Source organism: Selaginella moellendorffii, unplaced genomic scaffold, assembly GCF_000143415.4.
Source record: "Selaginella moellendorffii unplaced genomic scaffold, v1.0 SELMOscaffold_2, whole genome shotgun sequence".
NCBI classification, from domain to species: domain Eukaryota; kingdom Viridiplantae; phylum Streptophyta; class Lycopodiopsida; order Selaginellales; family Selaginellaceae; genus Selaginella; species Selaginella moellendorffii.
The window spans coordinates 42,357-58,684 of NW_003314263.1; the positions used below are offsets into that span (position 1 = coordinate 42,357).

General features: G+C 49.0%; 8 protein-coding genes across 12 annotated transcripts; 1 reads left to right on the forward strand and 7 right to left on the reverse strand.

The window, feature by feature from the left end:
- Positions 1-1,384: 1,384 nt before the first annotated feature.
- On the reverse strand, positions 1,385-3,508 carry LOC9647128 (inorganic phosphate transporter 1-1). 2 transcript variants are annotated; one of them, XM_002962703.2, is made up of 2 exons: positions 3,435-3,508; positions 1,385-3,152 (listed from the first exon to the last, which is right to left on the reverse strand). In XM_002962703.2, the coding sequence occupies exon 2, from the start codon at positions 3,120-3,122 to the stop codon at positions 1,515-1,517; it is 1,608 nt and encodes a 535-aa protein (XP_002962749.1). In that variant the 5' UTR covers positions 3,123-3,152; positions 3,435-3,508; the 3' UTR covers positions 1,385-1,514. The 2 variants fall into 2 exon arrangements, with proteins under 2 accessions (XP_002962749.1, XP_024519038.1); XM_024663270.1 differs by having other exon boundaries at positions 3,439-3,484.
- A 203-nt stretch (positions 3,509-3,711) lies between these two features.
- Positions 3,712-4,659, reverse strand: LOC9661646. The gene is made up of 4 exons (XM_024659782.1): positions 4,457-4,659; positions 4,281-4,396; positions 4,029-4,221; positions 3,712-3,960 (listed from the first exon to the last, which is right to left on the reverse strand). The coding sequence occupies exons 1-4, from the start codon at positions 4,515-4,517 to the stop codon at positions 3,860-3,862; spliced, it is 471 nt and encodes a 156-aa protein (XP_024515550.1). The 5' UTR covers positions 4,518-4,659; the 3' UTR covers positions 3,712-3,859.
- Positions 4,581-6,422, reverse strand: LOC112340448 (RHOMBOID-like protein 9, chloroplastic). 2 transcript variants are annotated; one of them, XM_024659760.1, is made up of 7 exons: positions 6,018-6,397; positions 5,804-5,948; positions 5,539-5,704; positions 5,308-5,478; positions 5,075-5,241; positions 4,728-4,996; positions 4,581-4,664 (listed from the first exon to the last, which is right to left on the reverse strand). In XM_024659760.1, exons 1-6 carry the CDS (start codon positions 6,370-6,372, stop codon positions 4,741-4,743), a joined length of 1,260 nt encoding a protein of 419 aa, XP_024515528.1. In that variant the 5' UTR covers positions 6,373-6,397; the 3' UTR covers positions 4,581-4,664; positions 4,728-4,740. The 2 variants fall into 2 exon arrangements, with proteins under 2 accessions (XP_024515528.1, XP_024515523.1); XM_024659755.1 differs by lacking the exon at positions 4,581-4,664 and having other exon boundaries at positions 4,671-4,996; positions 6,018-6,422.
- A 274-nt stretch (positions 6,423-6,696) lies between these two features.
- Positions 6,697-8,224, reverse strand: LOC112340770. The gene has a single exon (XM_024659746.1). It carries the CDS (start codon positions 8,103-8,105, stop codon positions 6,792-6,794), a length of 1,314 nt encoding a protein of 437 aa, XP_024515514.1. The 5' UTR covers positions 8,106-8,224; the 3' UTR covers positions 6,697-6,791.
- Positions 8,198-9,797, reverse strand: LOC9661647. 3 transcript variants are annotated; one of them, XM_024659775.1, is made up of 4 exons: positions 9,407-9,797; positions 9,311-9,352; positions 8,976-9,248; positions 8,198-8,903 (listed from the first exon to the last, which is right to left on the reverse strand). In XM_024659775.1, exons 1-4 carry the CDS (start codon positions 9,794-9,796, stop codon positions 8,628-8,630), a joined length of 981 nt encoding a protein of 326 aa, XP_024515543.1. In that variant the 5' UTR covers position 9,797; the 3' UTR covers positions 8,198-8,627. The 3 variants fall into 3 exon arrangements, with proteins under 3 accessions (XP_024515543.1, XP_024515538.1, XP_002962751.2); XM_024659770.1 differs by having other exon boundaries at positions 8,198-8,555; positions 8,606-8,903; positions 9,311-9,797; XM_002962705.2 differs by having other exon boundaries at positions 9,311-9,797.
- Positions 9,798-9,892: 95 nt separating this feature from the next.
- Positions 9,893-12,536, forward strand: LOC9661751 (uncharacterized ABC transporter ATP-binding protein sll0182). The gene is made up of 12 exons (XM_024661707.1): positions 9,893-10,089; positions 10,159-10,307; positions 10,372-10,432; positions 10,490-10,649; positions 10,703-10,808; positions 10,857-10,964; positions 11,014-11,154; positions 11,207-11,298; positions 11,347-11,525; positions 11,576-12,249; positions 12,308-12,359; positions 12,423-12,536. The coding sequence occupies exons 1-10, from the start codon at positions 9,954-9,956 to the stop codon at positions 12,247-12,249; spliced, it is 1,806 nt and encodes a 601-aa protein (XP_024517475.1). The 5' UTR covers positions 9,893-9,953; the 3' UTR covers positions 12,308-12,359; positions 12,423-12,536.
- LOC112341505 (germin-like protein 1-3) lies at positions 12,366-13,377 on the reverse strand. The gene is made up of 4 exons (XM_024661721.1): positions 13,030-13,377; positions 12,820-12,956; positions 12,627-12,763; positions 12,366-12,567 (listed from the first exon to the last, which is right to left on the reverse strand). The coding sequence occupies exons 1-4, from the start codon at positions 13,350-13,352 to the stop codon at positions 12,394-12,396; spliced, it is 771 nt and encodes a 256-aa protein (XP_024517489.1). The 5' UTR covers positions 13,353-13,377; the 3' UTR covers positions 12,366-12,393.
- Positions 13,358-15,321, reverse strand: LOC9647129 (D-3-phosphoglycerate dehydrogenase). The gene is made up of 9 exons (XM_024661715.1): positions 15,083-15,321; positions 14,876-15,020; positions 14,704-14,831; positions 14,581-14,652; positions 14,403-14,526; positions 14,156-14,328; positions 14,054-14,095; positions 13,789-14,001; positions 13,358-13,733 (listed from the first exon to the last, which is right to left on the reverse strand). The coding sequence occupies exons 1-9, from the start codon at positions 15,275-15,277 to the stop codon at positions 13,662-13,664; spliced, it is 1,164 nt and encodes a 387-aa protein (XP_024517483.1). The 5' UTR covers positions 15,278-15,321; the 3' UTR covers positions 13,358-13,661.
- Positions 15,322-16,328: the final 1,007 nt, after the last annotated feature.

Here is a 16,328-nt window from a genome sequence, read left to right on the forward strand (position 1 = left end):
TTGGGTGATGAACTGACCACTGGGAAGTCCAAGACTAGAGTGAATACGGACCGACAAGCGGGGTAGCTTGGTGAAGTGTTCAAGAGCCGGCTCTAGTTCCCCCGGGAGATCGACTGGCCGATGCTCCCAGTCCAAGTGTGGGTGGCACTACCTACTTGAATACCAGGCGTGGCTCAACGGAACCTCGCTCTAAGCCCATGGCTAGAGCACCCAAGGGAGGAAGGCGGGGAGAGTACCCAGGTGGCTCGCGTAAGGCCACGGTGTTTCGAAATGTTGTCCCAAAGGCCCAGACTGTGGAAAGGAAGAGGAGTAGTCTTTTGGGGTAGTGACCAAGGACTCAGTCGTGTGGTGAGGAAGTCCCAGAGGACCGTGGGACTTAGTGGTCGGGCCTGTGGGCCTCGATCCAGTGGCAGTGTTGGCAAACACGGTCAGGGGCAGAAAGGGACTTAGTGGAGATTGACAGAGGGATATTAGGGAAGGCTATTCCCCTTGTCGGTGGGCATCCTAAGGATGCTAAGGAGTGGATCTGAGATGACCACTCACGGATGGATTGCCTAGTCTTGGAGAGCTAAGATTGCGATGCAAGTGGTATTGGACTACCAGTGTGGCAAAGGTGATTGGGCATGGCCTTAGCATAATAGGCTGCCATGTCGGTGGTACCTTTGAGTGCCGGTCATGGGATTGGACACGTGGAGCACCTGGACCAAGTGCAAATGTTGAGTGGCATAGATGCCATTCTCGGGGCTAGCAAGTCCTAAGTCCTAAATTGGACTTATGGAGGTGGTGAATGAGACTCCTCCAAGTGGTCGGAGGTGTGGTTAAGTGACTAAAGTAAAATGGAAAAATTAGTCGCTTACACATCTATTATATTAAGATATATTGTAATCTTTTCTCATTTTAAAAATTTTTTCTTTCATTTAATTGAAATTAAAAATAATTCATTACTTATTGTTTCTATTAAATATTTTTAAAGTACTTTAAATTCTTTAAATTATATTTTTTGTCCATCTGACTATTCAAAATTAAAGTTAATTCTAAAAACTATAATTGAATAAAAGTATATAATTATAATTTAAGTTATATATATTTTAACTTTATATAGCATGGCTTAAGCCCGAGCTAATCCTTTTCCTGAAGTTTTTGCCAACTTCCTTTTGCCAACTTTCCTTTACTTTCATGTTTCCATCAACTAGAGGCTGCTCACCTTGGAGACTGGATGCGGCTATGAGGCAAGCTCAACACTCACTCCTCCAGATTTTCAAGGACCACCAGGGACTTTCCTCTTCCCACCCATTTTATAATCCTGCTAGCGAATCCTCCACACCAAAAATCACCAAGAACTAGCACGGGCAGTGCAGTGATAAACTACACCACACCACCAGCATCATGCGACAATCGTTGCAATGAATGCCAACATGAAGAAATTAATCTTCGTACAAACAGCTAAAGTTCTCCGGAAACTTTCAAGTACTACAGCGAGAGGAGAAATTTCTTTCTTTTCTTTCTCTCTTCTCTCATACATCCTGGAGCGCCGCTGGAGTGGCAGACATCTCCTCCTCGTTCTCGCCAGACAAGTCCTCGAGCGACCGTCCATTTGTCTCTGGAACAAAGAACGTAAACAGGAGCCCCAGAGCGTTGCATCCTCCCAGCATCAGTAGCGCCGTCCGGATCCCCAATCCAGTCGGGTAGCCATGCTCCTGCTGCCCTTCGTGTTGGTTCTGCGACAAGTAGAGGAACCCGAAAGCTCCAACGATGGCTCCGGCCTTTCCAGCCGCTGCCGAGATCCCGTGGCAAGTCGATCGCAGCCGGGCCGGGAAGAGCTCCGCGGGGACGATGAAAGTGGTGGAGTTGGGCCCAAAGTTTGCGAAGAAGAAGGTGAGCGAGTAGAGCACGATGAACGTCATGTGGTGGCCGCCGCAGAAGCTGTCACCGCACTTGTCCCCGCGGAGCTTGTAGTAGGGGATGGCGAGCGCGAACATGAACACGGTCATCATGAAGAAGCCCATGACTTGGATGGTGAAGCGTCCAATCCTGTCGATGAGAGCCACCGTGAACCAGTACCCGGGAACCGTGGAGCACAGCGCGATCAGTGTCTGTGCTCGCGAGATCCTGTAGACTTCCTCCATCGCGCTCATACTTCCAGGCCCCGGGAGCCATCCCACCGCGGTGAAAACGTCCTTTTGGAAGAGGTTCTGGCTGTAGAAGGCGACGTCGAGGAAGAACCATGTAGTCGTGGTGCCCAGGAGCTGGAGGCCGTGTCGCCTCGCAAACGCTTTCGTAAAGAGACCAAACTTTAGCTTCCGCATCGGGGACTCATGCTTGACAGGCTCCGTGGCCACCTCCATCTCGAGAACTTTGCTCATATCTTGCGTGGCCTGCTTGAGATTCCCTTCCACTAGAGCCGTGTAGCGAGCGGTCTCGGGCATCTTCATCCGCCAGTAGAACGTAAGCGCCGCCGGGATGGCTCCGAGCATGAAGATGAGCCTCCACGCAAAGTCCACCTCGGTTGGAGTGGATGCTATCTGATTCTCGTTGAAAGATGGCGCCGGATAAGCATGGTTGAACGCCGCGGAGATCACCAGCGACACTATCCCGCCGGCCAGGATTCCAAATCCTTGCATGGCAAACACCGCCGCGATGAATGCCCCGCGCGTCTTGGTGTTGGCATACTCGGACATGATCGTGGCCGAGAGAGGATAGTCGCCACCGATGCCGAATCCAAGCCAGAACCGGAAGAAGCACAGCGTTGTCATCACCGACTTGGCAGTGTGGCCGAAGGAGAGACCCGAGGCGATCGAGCAGATGACCATGAGCATGAGCGTCATCCCATAGACTTTCTTTCGTCCCAGCTTGTCACCGAGCCAGCCGAAGAAGAGCTGGCCGGACAGAGTCCCGCAAAAGGCCACACCGTTGACGGCCGCCGCTACGTTTGCTGGGAGTGCTCCGGGCTTTCCAGTGGTTGAATCGTAGTAGTAGATCCTTCCCAGGAGCTTGGTGACGGTGGAGATGCAAAAGAGATCGTAAGCATCCGTGAAGAAGCCCATACCCGCGATGAGAATGGCCGTGAAGTGGTACCACTGCGTCTTGGCCTTGTCCAAGGCGGTCAGCACCTCGAGCGCCATCGCTGAGCTCGCGGAAGAATTGCCCCCTTCCTGCAAACAGTGTGACAAAGATTGAGAGAGAGGTGTGATGAAAGCAAAGATCTTCCCAGGTATAGTGGAGGAAAAAAAAAATGTCCAGGAAAGACCTTTTCACTCCAAAAATCAGGGATTGCAAGCACAGGTCTGGAAGAGGAATGCCAAGAGATTGGAGATGGAATGCGAGAGATTGGAAATAAAATGCCGGCAAGAGAATCGAGAATGAGGATGGAAATCGATAGCAATGGAAGGAAACGCGATCGAGAATGGTAGAGCACGAAAATCTGCGCAGATTACCTACTGGCGATTCGATGCCGCGATGTGCACGTTCGTGGTCGTCGTCTTCTGGGATTTTCAAAGCCCTAGCCTCATGCAAGGAAGAAGGTCAATTTATTCGCAAACTGGATTCGAATATCCAGATATTTGACTATTCTCTGAGTGCCACGCGGCAAGATCTTGCACTGCTGTACTACGTACGGAAGAACGCGCACACGTACGAAATAACACGCTAAACACAATCAAGAGTACGGAAGAACACTCAGGCGTACGGATGAACATTGTCAAAAATTGGCGATTGACTCCGATAACGTCAAAGACTTTTGGGGGGAGAGTTTTATTTGACAAGTCTCTTTGTGGGCGCGCTTCCTTCTTTTTTTCTTTAAAGCTATACGTACTATAGCGATTTGTAGAGAATTCTCTTAAAAGTGTTGGCGCCTGTCGCTTTATACTCTAGCAGCGACCCAAGTTCCAAAGAGTATCATCCAAAACGACGCTGTGAGTTTGGTCCCCACATTCTTCGCACTGGGAACGATCGTGAAGTTTCCTGGGGAAAAAAAATGAGTTTTTTAGAAGGAAAAGTTGGATTCTAGATCTTAGGAAAGGGGAATTTACCGGTGGAGCAGCCAGTGTGGAGCGATCTTCTCACGTCATCTGTGCTTGCCTTGTTCGTGAAGAGGAAGTGGGACTTAACTCGGTCGATACACTTGAGCACTACCAAGGTTTGGTTGGCGCAAGGCCCGCAATAGTCTGGGACGCTGGTAACGTTGAGAGAACCATGGTAGTCAAGTCTGGTACAAGACGAGCTCTGTACAAAACATATATGATTGAAAACTTTGAAAAAAAAGAAAAGAAAAACTCTCTCACCTGGTTTTTCAAACACAGAGTCGCAAAATGCCACTGCTGGTTTGGATTCGCAAAGGCTTTCCCGAGAGGATAATTTTTCAAGGCGTAGGATGGGAGTTGAAGTTGAGCATAAACTCCTGGAAAGATCACGCACAAAGATTAGATTTTTCCAAACCAAGGATCAATCAAGCACAAACCTGCTGCGAGGAACGCGACGATGAGTGTCACCAGCTTGACATAATCCTGTCCCATATCCATTGCCTCCTCCTTTCCCTCTCGTTGACACGGCAAATAGTCTCTCTTAAATGTCCTCGTTTGGATATTCGAACATCCTTCGAGGGAGACGAGTTGTCCAATGCATCCTTGTCCACCTTATCTCGTTTCGAGCGTCACCATTTGAGAAGCCTTGCATTATAAACAAAGGAGCAAAAATTTTCTCATGTAGAAGAGTATAAAATTGCCTCTTACCCAAGCGCTACGACTACAGGAAATCCGTGTCGTTCTCCTGCGAGAGAACTCGTAGCATCTCGCTTGCTGCAGGACTTCCAAAGCTATAAAGAACAAAAAACACTCCCATGCAAAGCGCGAAGGCCTGCGTCAAGCGCTGGAACTCCGGAGCTTCGCCAGACATTACCATGTTGTCATCAAGATCTTCTAGCCGGGTATTCATTTGACCGGCTTTTGGAGTAGCCAAAAGACCAAACAAAGTGCCTACTGCTGCCGCACCAACATGAGTCCTGTAAGAACACGCAAAAGTTTAAGAAACTGGAAACTTGGCGAAGTTACGCGTCATAGTTTTCGAGAAACTAGCTCACCAGTTATCAGCAGGCAACGCATCCGTCAAAGCCAAGTGTAGAGCGCTCATAACGAGGATCTTTTGTATCACGTCACTCGTGATCCCTGCTTGCATCTCTTTGCCGAAACTCTGGCGGTTCTGGACAATGTAGACGGCCCATGCAGCGACTAGAGCGTAAAGAGGACCCTGTCACAGCATCATTTTGCCAAAACTTGTGTCAAAACTAGATCGAAAGTTTTGGAGAAAACTTACAGTGCCACCGACTGTTGGAGCTGGAGTGAGGAAATAACTCGTGATGTTCCCGAAAATTCCTCCAAGTAGATAGATCATACAAAACCCGGCCGGACCATAGACGGACTCCACTCCCGGACCGAAGGAGAGTAGAGCCCAGGCACCGAGGCCGATATGGATGAGACCATCGTGCTACAAACACAAAGAACAGACAATGAGAAGTTGGCAGAACTAAGTTCACACGAAATTTACCAAGAACATTGGAGTGACTAGTCTCCACCACTGTCCATCCGCAATGAGGGAGTTGATCTTAGCTCCGACTAGAAACGGGAGAGGAACTTCGACCATCTCGGGAGTTTGAACGGGGCTCGCGAGACCAAAGAGAAAGACAGCGGCATTTACACCTATGATCACATTCCTGCGAAAGAACAAATAGTAAAAACAGAATCAAAGGAAAAAAAATCCAGGAAAAGCAGAGAGTTTCTTCATTTTTACTTCTTTTTTCGTATGTACTTACGTGAAAGTAGAAGCATTTCTTGGAGCAAAGTCCGTAGGAAGAGTTTTAGCGTCGTCCTTTTGAAAGCTTTTGTCTAGCTCGTGTAGAAAACTAAGAACTTTCTCATCTTCTTCTACTGGAGCTTTGGGCACTTCTTTCGGAACGTCTGGAAGCAAAAACTGTGTTAGCGATTGATGAATCTCTAGCAAGAAAAACACGAAAGAAATGGCACTACCTTTGGTGGCTGGAACTTGCATTTTGTCGAAGTAGGCATTGAGAGCGTCGAGTCCTTGTAAATCCCTGGACGTATTCTTCGAATCCTCGATCACAGCCCCGGAGCTTGCCGAATTCTCCACCGCAACGTCTTTCGCAGCGCTACTCTTGTTTTGGAGCTTGCTGAAGTACGAATCTAACGAGCTCAGTAGCTTTGTCTCCCGATTCTTTGGAGGAGAAGGAGAATTCTCCAGGGAGCTCGGAGTGCCAGTGTTGCAGCAAAGTGGACGCAAAACACTCGCCCTGTGCACTCTAGATCGAAAATTCGCCCGAGCATTCGGGTGGAATGACACACTTAGCTTGCAAACGCTTGCCATTTTCCTAGCGGATACGATCCTCCTACCTTGCTAGAATTTAAGAACGAGAAGCTCAGCCCTATCTCCATCTGGGAAAACAACGGCAAAGATTTAACCACGTGGACAGGATAAAGAACCCCAAGTAGCGAATCGCAGCTTCCCACCTGGCAAACATCTGCCACATCGGCAAGCCGGCCACGCTCTTCACATTTCCAAAGAACACGTGAACTTAACAAAGAAAATCGGCGGCTTATTCCATACCTTCCAATCTTTTTGTTTTTCTCTTTACAATCTTTGCACGATCACACGTAAAACACTGTACGATCACTGTACGACCTTTGACACTTCTGGATCCACTGTTGTTTACCTTTAAAACATTGCTTGGAAATGATCATGCCTGACAATTCCCAAAAGAGAGAAATGATTTACAGTTTCTTCTGTCACACGCTTAAGCCTTTTCTCAACTCGTCGTGTTGGAAGATTGTCCTGTTCGATGGCTTGGAGCTAACTTTTCTCGCGGCCGGGAAGACGAACCAGGCCATGGACGCGAACACGATCGCCGCGACCATCCCGGTGCTGGTGAGCCCGAAGAGGATCACCACGACGATGAGCATCACTTGGACAGCACCCCCACCGTTGCCACCAACGCAGCTCTCGAGTTCTTCCTGCTGCTGGAGATGATTTAGCCTGCTTTGGTGATGGCTTCTCTGCTCGCTGTGATGCCTATGAGCCGGACTTCCACCTTGTTGTTGCTCGGTTTGATGCCTATGAGCCGGGCTTCCACCTCGTTGCTCGCTTTGAAATCTCGGCTGGTGTCTGTGGGCCGGACTTCCACCTTGTTGTTGCTCGCTTTGATGCCTGTGCGCCGGACTTCCACCCTGTTGTTGCTCGCTTTGAAATGGATTGTTCCTCGGTTGGTGTCTGTGGGCCGGACTTCCGACTTCCTGCGGCTTGTCCGAGCTGAAAAACGTCGAGCAGCTCATCACCGGGCTCACCGGTGTGCTCGCTGACGTTGTCCTGCTGAAGTCGCTGGTGTTGCTGAAACTTCCACCTGATCCAAACTGATGGGGTTGCCTCGGGGAAGTAGGGGCCGAAACACAACTCATCGAGCCCGGCAGTGATCTCATTGTTACCGGACGCGCAAAGCTGAGGTCGATGTTGGGCTGCTGCGGGAAATTCACCGGAAGGTAACGAGCCCACATCGGTCTCAAGTGCCTGGCGATGAAAGACGAGGTGATGCCGGCCACGACCGCTATCAGCACGTCCACTATCGCCGCGACTATCATGATGAACAATGTGATTGCCTTGAGCGCCTTCCTCGTCCCGTGTTGTAACTCGTAGACAAGCTGCTCAAACTTGACGGACAGCCAAGATTGTTTGCTGCAATCCTTGACGCTATGGCTTTCCTCCTCGACGGAAGCTTGATCCGAGACAACGTCATCACCGGTCTTGCTCTCCGCGGAAGAATTCTGCTTGTCTAGCCGAGTCAGAGGCTGCGAATCCCCTCGAGAAGGGATGGACGATGAGCGGCTCCTGCCAACTACAACCGGTACCCAGTCCCTTCCTTTGGACGTGCCCCTCGTGAACCAAACATCCGAGGTAGACACCCCTTCCTCAGCGGCAATCGAAGCTCGCAGTTTCTCCAGCTCGGAGTAGACCTCGTTAAACTTGTCCATCCCTCGGTTCTGGAATGGATTCTGCTTCCCCTTGGAAGAGCCGAACCTCGGTGACTTCCGCCTGCTGATCTTGCTCATTGCTGCTGCTCTCGAGACGAAAAGGCTTGATCCAGATCTGGAGTGTTTGTCGCCAAAATTAGATTTTGATGCTTCCCTGTGCTCGCTACCGCTTCCACAAATCCCTGCTGGGTATATCTATCGCGGGGAATGGCCAATTCCACGCTCTCATCTCTATGGATCTCGTGTTGACTAGCGCTCGTTGCTACACCTGCGTCTTCCTGGCTAACCCAAAGACTTATTCTGCCCTGGAGTGTGTGAAGCCGGCCTCACACCCTGCCGGAAGCTTCCCGAGGGAAATTCCATTTGTTTGACTCCGCCAACCGTTGCGCCAGTTAATCTCGGCTCCACGTCGGCTCCACGCTGGGTAACCGAGCTACCACGTTGGCGTTTTCTCTCGTCCAAGTCACCGCCTTCTCGAACTCTTTATTGCTTCAACGCTCCAAACGTCACCTCGCACCGAACAAAAAACTTATTTGGTTTGCAAATTTGGATGGGTTTGAAAATTCAAAAGAACGTACCTCAGTCATCCTCCAGAAGCTTTCATCTTTTCAACAACTCGGTTGAACGCTTAGCCCATCGTTGTACTCTTTTGATGGTTGAATCCAGCTTGGCTAAGAACCTCTTGCGCTGCTGACTGGCTTCAATCTCATCTAGAACATCAAACTCCCGCTCGGCAGCAATCGCCTTGAAAATCGGGTCTCGGAGCTCAAAATATGGCCCTTGGGAAGCTTCGAAATCACGGTCATCCCCGACAACATATAACCTCTCATCAGATGTATCCATTGGAATGTCAGCAGCCAGCAGCTTCACATGGTACTGCAGAAAATATCTCACATAAATCAGAAAAAGCGAAGAAAAAAAAAAAAAAAAAACCTTTGAAAAGCATACCTGTCCTCCCTCTTTGATGACCTCGCTGCTCACCATGCCTCGTCTCTCGTAGCCTTGGACTGGAAACACAATAAAGCACCGCTTGCAGCTCAGCCTTGGCCTGAGGTCCTGGAGCTTTAAGTCACCCCCGGATGTAAAATAAGCACGAACTTTTCCACCAACAACTGGATGGCCCATCACCTCCATAAATCCGGCAGAACTTTGCAGCTTGCGCATGACAATTCCATAAACCGTCTCGGGATTGATGGTGTGTCGCGTTCTCAGAGCTAGACCCTGCAGTAAAGAAGAGAAAAAGATCAAAAAAGGATACAAGAAGTAGAAATGTATATGCCTACCGCGCAAACGACTGACGAAGTCGTAAGAGCGAGCAATCCAAACTGAAAGGAGAATTTCGATAATCCCACCAGCAGCTCACTAATGTTGATAATCACCTTCCAGAGAACTATGGACATACCAGAGCCTAGAGCAGCAAGAAGAATCAGCCGGTTCCTCCTACAAAAGGCCTCCAAGCGAAGCGCCATGGCTTCCTTGTAACCCGAGTCCAAATTCTCAATGCGTCGAGCAACCGGCTGCAAGGTTCCAGCGATCGAATTCCAGGCGGTGTTGGACACATTCTCGGCAGCTCGCAGTGCCACCAGCGCCTTGGACACAGCAGCCTGCTTGAAATCCGCGACCTTCTTCTCCGCGATCCTGAAATTCCTCGCGGGATAGCTGCCGCGGAGGAGATCTTGAGCTGCCGAATGAAATGCGGGAGGCCGGATCGATGCTGCTGCTATCCTAGATGATCTACTTACGAGGCGCCCCCAGCCGCGGTGCGCCATTCGGCCCCTCCACCCTAAAACAGAGGCTTTCGAAAAGGAGTTAAATGGTATATGCTCTGAATATTCTTTTAGGGCAAAGCATAGCATATTCGTTTCTCCATGCTTAAGCAGTGCCGACCTTAAAGAGAGGACGTCCATTTCTTCCCGGAGAGGCGAAATGGCGGAAGCGATGCCGTCGAGGAGGCTGCTAAGGAAGGTCTGGCGCGTCGCCGCGGTGTTCTTCCGGGGAGATCGCAAGCGCAAGGCCTACTGGCTGCTATCGATCGTGCTCCTCCTCTGCGCGATCTGTGCAGGTATGCCTCGCATTTCCTTCCGGCTAGCTCGATCTGATCCAGGATGCTGGAAAATATTTCGGCCGCCAGGGGTGATGGTGTCGATTTCCTACATCCAGCGGGATCTTTCCACGGCGGTGTCAAACAAAGACGTCGCTGGATTCCACAAGGCGCTCTGGAAATTCATCGGTGTTGTTGTGGTGGCCACTCCTCTTCTAGCGTTCTACAAGTATAGCCAGGTAGCCTACATTCTTTAGCTCCTCGTTTTTTTTTTTCTTTGCGAGTAACTCGTTGTTCTTTCAGGAGCTTCTAGCGGTCGAGTGGCGGGTCTGGCTTTCAAATTTGCTGCTGACAAGCTATTTCAGTTGAGAGCTTTGTGCTCTACCAAGGGTTTTGGTTTTAATTCTTTGCTCATGAACAGCGAATAGAGCCTACTTTGACCTCAAGATGGAAGGCAAAGTCGACAATCCGGATCAACGAATTTGCGAAGATGTATCCAACTTTGTTCTCAATGCGGTCGATATCCTCGCAATTATTGCCAGCAAGTGTTTGAATGTCTGCGCGTTTACTGGAGTTTTATGGTATGTTCCTTTTGTTTGCTCGTTCTCGGAAGGACATCGTGTTTGCATTGCAGGTTTATTGCTCCAGAACTCGTGTATTTCTTGCTTGCGTATTCCATCGTTGGAACATATGTCACTGTTCGATTTTTTGGAGCGAAGATCATGCATCTAAAGTATCAGGTACTGTGCTATCTGTTTAGTTACAAGTAATTACATAACAAACAACAGAACTTACAAAAAGAAGCTGATTTTCGTTACTCAATGGTTCGTGTACGAGAAAACGCTGAAAGTATCGCTTTTTACAGGGGTGAGGGTCACGAAGTAGCTTCCGTGAAGGTAATACACATTTCATAAAGAAGGCCATAGCTAATTCGTGACTATGCAGGCATTTCTAGCTTCTCTTGTTGGAAACATGCGAGAACTTATAGTATGGGACAGACACCTATCGTTGTTCAGTAATGCTTATGAGTTCTCGATTTTTATTGTTCCTTACCTGATCATTGCTCCAAAGTTTTTCTCCGGCCAGGTTATTGTGTTTCTTTTCTGTGATTCGTTCTTGATTTGGCGTGCTATTCCAGGTGGAATTTGGAGTTATATCTCAAACTGCCATGGCCTTCCACAAGATCTTAACGTCCATGTCCTTTATTATTTTGAAGTTCGATCGCTTCAGGTGCGTTACTGGATCTTCGATTTCCACCAACTGAAACCTTCTCTTCAGTGGGCTCGCAGCACAAACAGAACGGTTGGACACCTTATTCATTGCACTGGGTATCCATGACCAGCTGTTTGGAAGCTACAGAAGACAATCGAGCAAGCGCGCCATACAGCTGCACGTCGAAGACGATACTGATGGTCATCCTTTGCTGAACTTGACGGACAGCCAAGCTCCAATTTCTGGTACGAGAAAATTTTTGGTCTAGCTCACCGAAACTATTATCTTTGCGTAGGTTCCATAACTCGTGAAGAAGGGGAAGGCCTTGTTGTTCGCGGTCTTTCAGTGACGACTCCAAATCTTCGCACCCAACTTATCCACAATCTATCATTCGAGCTACTTCCTGGGGAGTCATTACTGGTTTTGGGGCCTTCAGGCTGTGGAAAATCCTCGTTCCTCCGAGTGATAGCAGGCCTATGGAGCAAAGGCGCCGGTATCATCCAGGTGCCTCTACAGAAGACAATATTTCTGCCACAGAAGCCTTACATGCCTCTGGGAACTCTCCGACAACAGCTATTATTTCCGGCACTGTCATCAGAGTACTTTTCGGATGCAGAACTTTTCAAGGTGCTTGAGGAAGTGAGCCTGGAAGATCTAATACAAAGAGTCGGAGGCCTGGACTCAGTGTGTGACTGGTCAGACGTGCTCAGCTCTGGAGAGCAGCAAAGAGTGGCATTTGCACGGCTGCTTCTACACGAGCCTCAGATGGCATTTCTCGACGAGGCAACGAGCGCACTTGACATGACGAATGAATCGAAGCTTTACGCACTGCTCCAACGCAAGATCAAATCGTATGTTTCGGTGGGGCACAGGATTTCATTAATTAAGTATCACTCCAGAGTTTTGGAGTTCAAAGGCAGCTCCGGCTGGAAGTTATACACTCAAAAAGAATTCCAAGTACACATATAGGTACGTTTTGCCAGTTTTATATTTTCCTTCTGATCGAGATGGGTCCTTCGTTGATCAGGGAAAACAATCAACACGAACAGTCTCTAAGAACATATGCTCATCAAGTCAAGGTTTTTAGTAGTGTAGTTAGAGCTTTGGCAACTTCTAAAACGTAGTTGTGACGTCTTTTCCAGGAACGCAAGTGTTCGGGGGAGTCATCTGCAGCTGCGAGCTATACTTGAAAATCGTATCCTTGATTTTCGACACAGATGCAAGATCCTGGTTCAGAGCTGCTGCTAATGCTCGCGCGGGGACATTAAACAGCGCTCCTCCACTCGTCTGGTAAAGTTTTTCGATCGATTAGTTCTTTTGTTTAAAATGCTTATTAGAGTGCTTACCAGTGTTCCAGGATTCTGTGAGTTCAAAGCCGAGATGTAAAACGCTTGTTCTGTTCCGACATTGACCTCGAAGTGGAGCATTCCTCGAGGGAAGATCGTAACATCTCCAGGATGCAACACGTTGATATGAGGTTTCCCTGCAGTCGAAAAAACTCCGTTCGATCACTCGAATCGCCCCTCAACAACGTCTTACCTTCAGTGTCTACAAAACCAACTTGGAGCGGCCCTCCAGACACCATGGTAAGCATCTCAGTTGCTCGCGGATGCGTATGAGGCAAATTAACACCGCAGGGAGTCATGTTGAAGTGGACATAAGTGAGTCCCTGGGAGCTGCAAGGAGTTTAGGAGGTAAGCACACGATTGATCTCATCTAAGATCAAACTAAAAGGCTGCTTTTTCTTACTCCATAGCCGGGAAGATCTTGGTCGAGAGCCCTGCTCGAACTCCGCCGGGTCCATTGGAGACGTCGCCATTTTTAAAGACATCACGAACCACGAACTTGGACGAGTCCGGCGATTGCTGCTGCTGCGGCTTGGGGTAGTGATACGGGAAGTTATTCTCTGCGGTGGACGACGCAAAATCGGTGAGTGGATCCGGATCGGCAGCTCCCGCAAAGCTCGCGAGAGTGACGAGAAGAATCATCATCGACATGACGAAGGCTCTTACTTCAGCCATGGAGAGAGGGAGGGAGTGATGGAAGCAAAGAAGGAATTTAACTTGAGTCATGGAGCTAAGACAATGGTGGAGTATATAAATGATTTTTGTGGATGAGAGGATCAATCGTTTTCTCAGTCCAGCCCAGACACCACTCTAGTGTTTGTTTGATGCGAAAAATCCAATTATGCTTATAATGTGCACTTGTCTACCAAAGGTTGAGTGGGTAACGAAAATTTCCAACGCACTATAGATTTTGCGCGTGGGGTCATTGGTCGATGCTAGCTTGACCACCGTTGAATAAGTCAACACATTCTTGTGACGTCATCGAATTGATGTCGATGACTAGCGCGTTTGACTAATCGGAGCTTTTGAGTCAACTTAATTGACTAGCTCGAGAAGACCCGACACACCGCGTCCGTGTGAGAGTTCCACGGCGCAGTCTGCGATCACCTGTGGATAAAAACAGTGTAGAAATCACGGGAAGACAAAGATTTTGGTTTTTTACCTGGGCCATCTTTGCGTACGAGAGTTGTGTCACTCCAGCGACGTGGGGAGTGAGAATGACCTTGGGGTGCTGCAAAATCGGGTCTTGAGGATCGTATGGCTCGTGCCAAGCAACGTCCAAACCCAGTCCTCCCAGATGCCCCGTCTCAAGGCCATCTCTCACGGATTTGTAGTCCAAAAGCCCACCTCTGGCAACATTGACAACAAGCGCTCCCTGTTTTAGTTTGCAAGATTAGACTGGAAGAATCGCAAACGCGACGCGATACCTTCTTCATGGAGTTTACGAACTTTTCGTTCACCATTCCAGCCTACAGACAGTAGCACTTGTCAGGAATTCCACGACGAAAGGAGATATGGCTTTTACTTACCGTTTCAGGAGTAAGGAGGCAGCACAGAACGATGATATCAGCTCGGCTTGCAAAGTCGTATAAAGAGTCCCCGCTGCCCTTTTCATCCACCAGCAAATCTTCGTTCTCCTTGAGGTACTGAAACAACTGGTGAGATTTACGAGTTATCAGGCCATCTGCTAGAAGAGGATTGTCTGGAAACTACGACATCAGAGATAACCAAATAAAAAACGAAAAAAGATCATAAGAAGAGTTTCAAGAGCCTTGCCTTCCGGATGAAGAGAACTATTCTTCTTGGACCACGAACGTTTAGTCGCAAGAACTCTGACTCCAAAAGCTCTCAAGCGGATCGCGAGCTCCTTGCCAATATTTCCATAGCCAACAATAAAAACCTGGAGAAAGCAAACTCTAAAAGCTTGAATCGATGCGAGAAATCCAGCGCTTACCGTTTTTCCAAACAAAGTATCACCCGTAGGAAATCCCAGGCATTTCTCGCTCACAGACTTGTCCATCCCTTTCTGAAAGGCAAATCCAAAAGTTTTAGAACATAAGAAAACTCTCGCAAGCACCTGGTCACGAAGAAGAGCCAGCATCAAATAAATGGCGTGCTCAGCACACGAAAGAGCGTTTCCAGTGGCATCACTGGCAATTCTTCCTACTTTGATCCCAGCTTTAGTCGCAGCTTCAACGTCCACACCTGTCAAGAATCGTGAGTTCCAGTCAAGAACAATGCTGGACTACCTTCCAGGCCAACACCAAACTGGCAGATAAGCTGCATTCTCTTGGCGAGAGAGATCAAGCTCGAGTCCACTTTCACCATTCTCGCCACGCACATGTCGTATTCGTGGAAAACCTTTGGAATTTCTTGGCAAGGAACAGCGTCGACCTGGGCAAACAAGAACATAGTAACGACACTCGCAAGAACAAGCACAAGAAATCCTCGCTCACCTCGATCTGGCTGTGCGGCTCCAAATACCTCTTCGTCCACCGGAATCCATCAGGGAACACCGATTCGGGGCCGCAGAAAAGGACTCGCACAGGCTGCACTGGCGATTTCACTTCAACAGGCGTCGCGGCCGCCATGCCCCTCGCTTGGCACCTCAATCTCCGCAGCTGCCGCGATCTACACAAGCCACGAATCATGGAATCGCGGCGCCGGAGGGCGATTGCGACCGCGCTCTGGAAGAACCCTAGTCTTTCCATTCTTAAACCCTTAACTAAAGGATTCCTTGAATATTCAAAAAATCTTAGTTTTTTTTACTTAAACCCTTTAACTAAACGAAATACTCGACAAAACTCCTTTTCCTCTTTTCTTCAAGAATAGTGCTGTTTGAATAAACTTTAATCAGCCAATATGCCAAGTGCACTCATCTGTGCCAAGTTCTATCTTGAGACACTTGTGATCAACCAAGGACGATCGTATAAACAGGAGATAATTTATCACATTGGAAGCAGCACTAGCACTACTAGCAAGAAACATGAGAAACATGGTGCTCCTCGTTGCAGCTTCAATTCTAATTTTGCTCATGAGCTTTGATCTCTGCCATGGACAGCCCCCGGCTAATCGCCAGTTTGGTGGAATCTTCAGGTGGCGGCTTGGTTTTGCACAGCTTGCCGTGGAGCACGTCGAAGACCTCATGAATCGCCTCGAGGCCTTCGTGGGAAGGAGGTTTAGAGGCAATTTTGGTTACTTTGCAGGAAGGAGCGTGGGATTCGTGGTGGAGTACGCAAACGATGCCTATGTCCGCGTGAGAGTGTGGCTCTACAGCCTAGCTTTCACTGAGAACTCAGACGTTTGCTCCATTGCGCCAAGTCGCGCGAGCCTCCCAGGGGGCGACCTCCTAGACAGCGTTGGGCGGATGATTGCAACCATCCGAGCGGAGCTGCTAGACGTGGGTCGCACGCAACGCTGGTTTGGCGAAGTCAACATAGTGCTCGGCTACTTTGGGATTGAGTATCAGTTCCAGGAAACCCCATTCAACAGCAATCCTGACGATAGGCCTGAAGGAGGTGGTGGATCAAGCGGTGAACTACTTGGGTTTGACCGCACTAACTTCCTTGTTCACCCAGTCAGCACGGTCGTTGGTTTGGGCGTTGACCCTGACGCCGGGAATTGCTGGGTCTTTGCTACGTCTCTAGTTGGCGGGAGTCACCCCCAGGGATCGACGCTGCCCGAGGGGAACAGCTTGGTCTC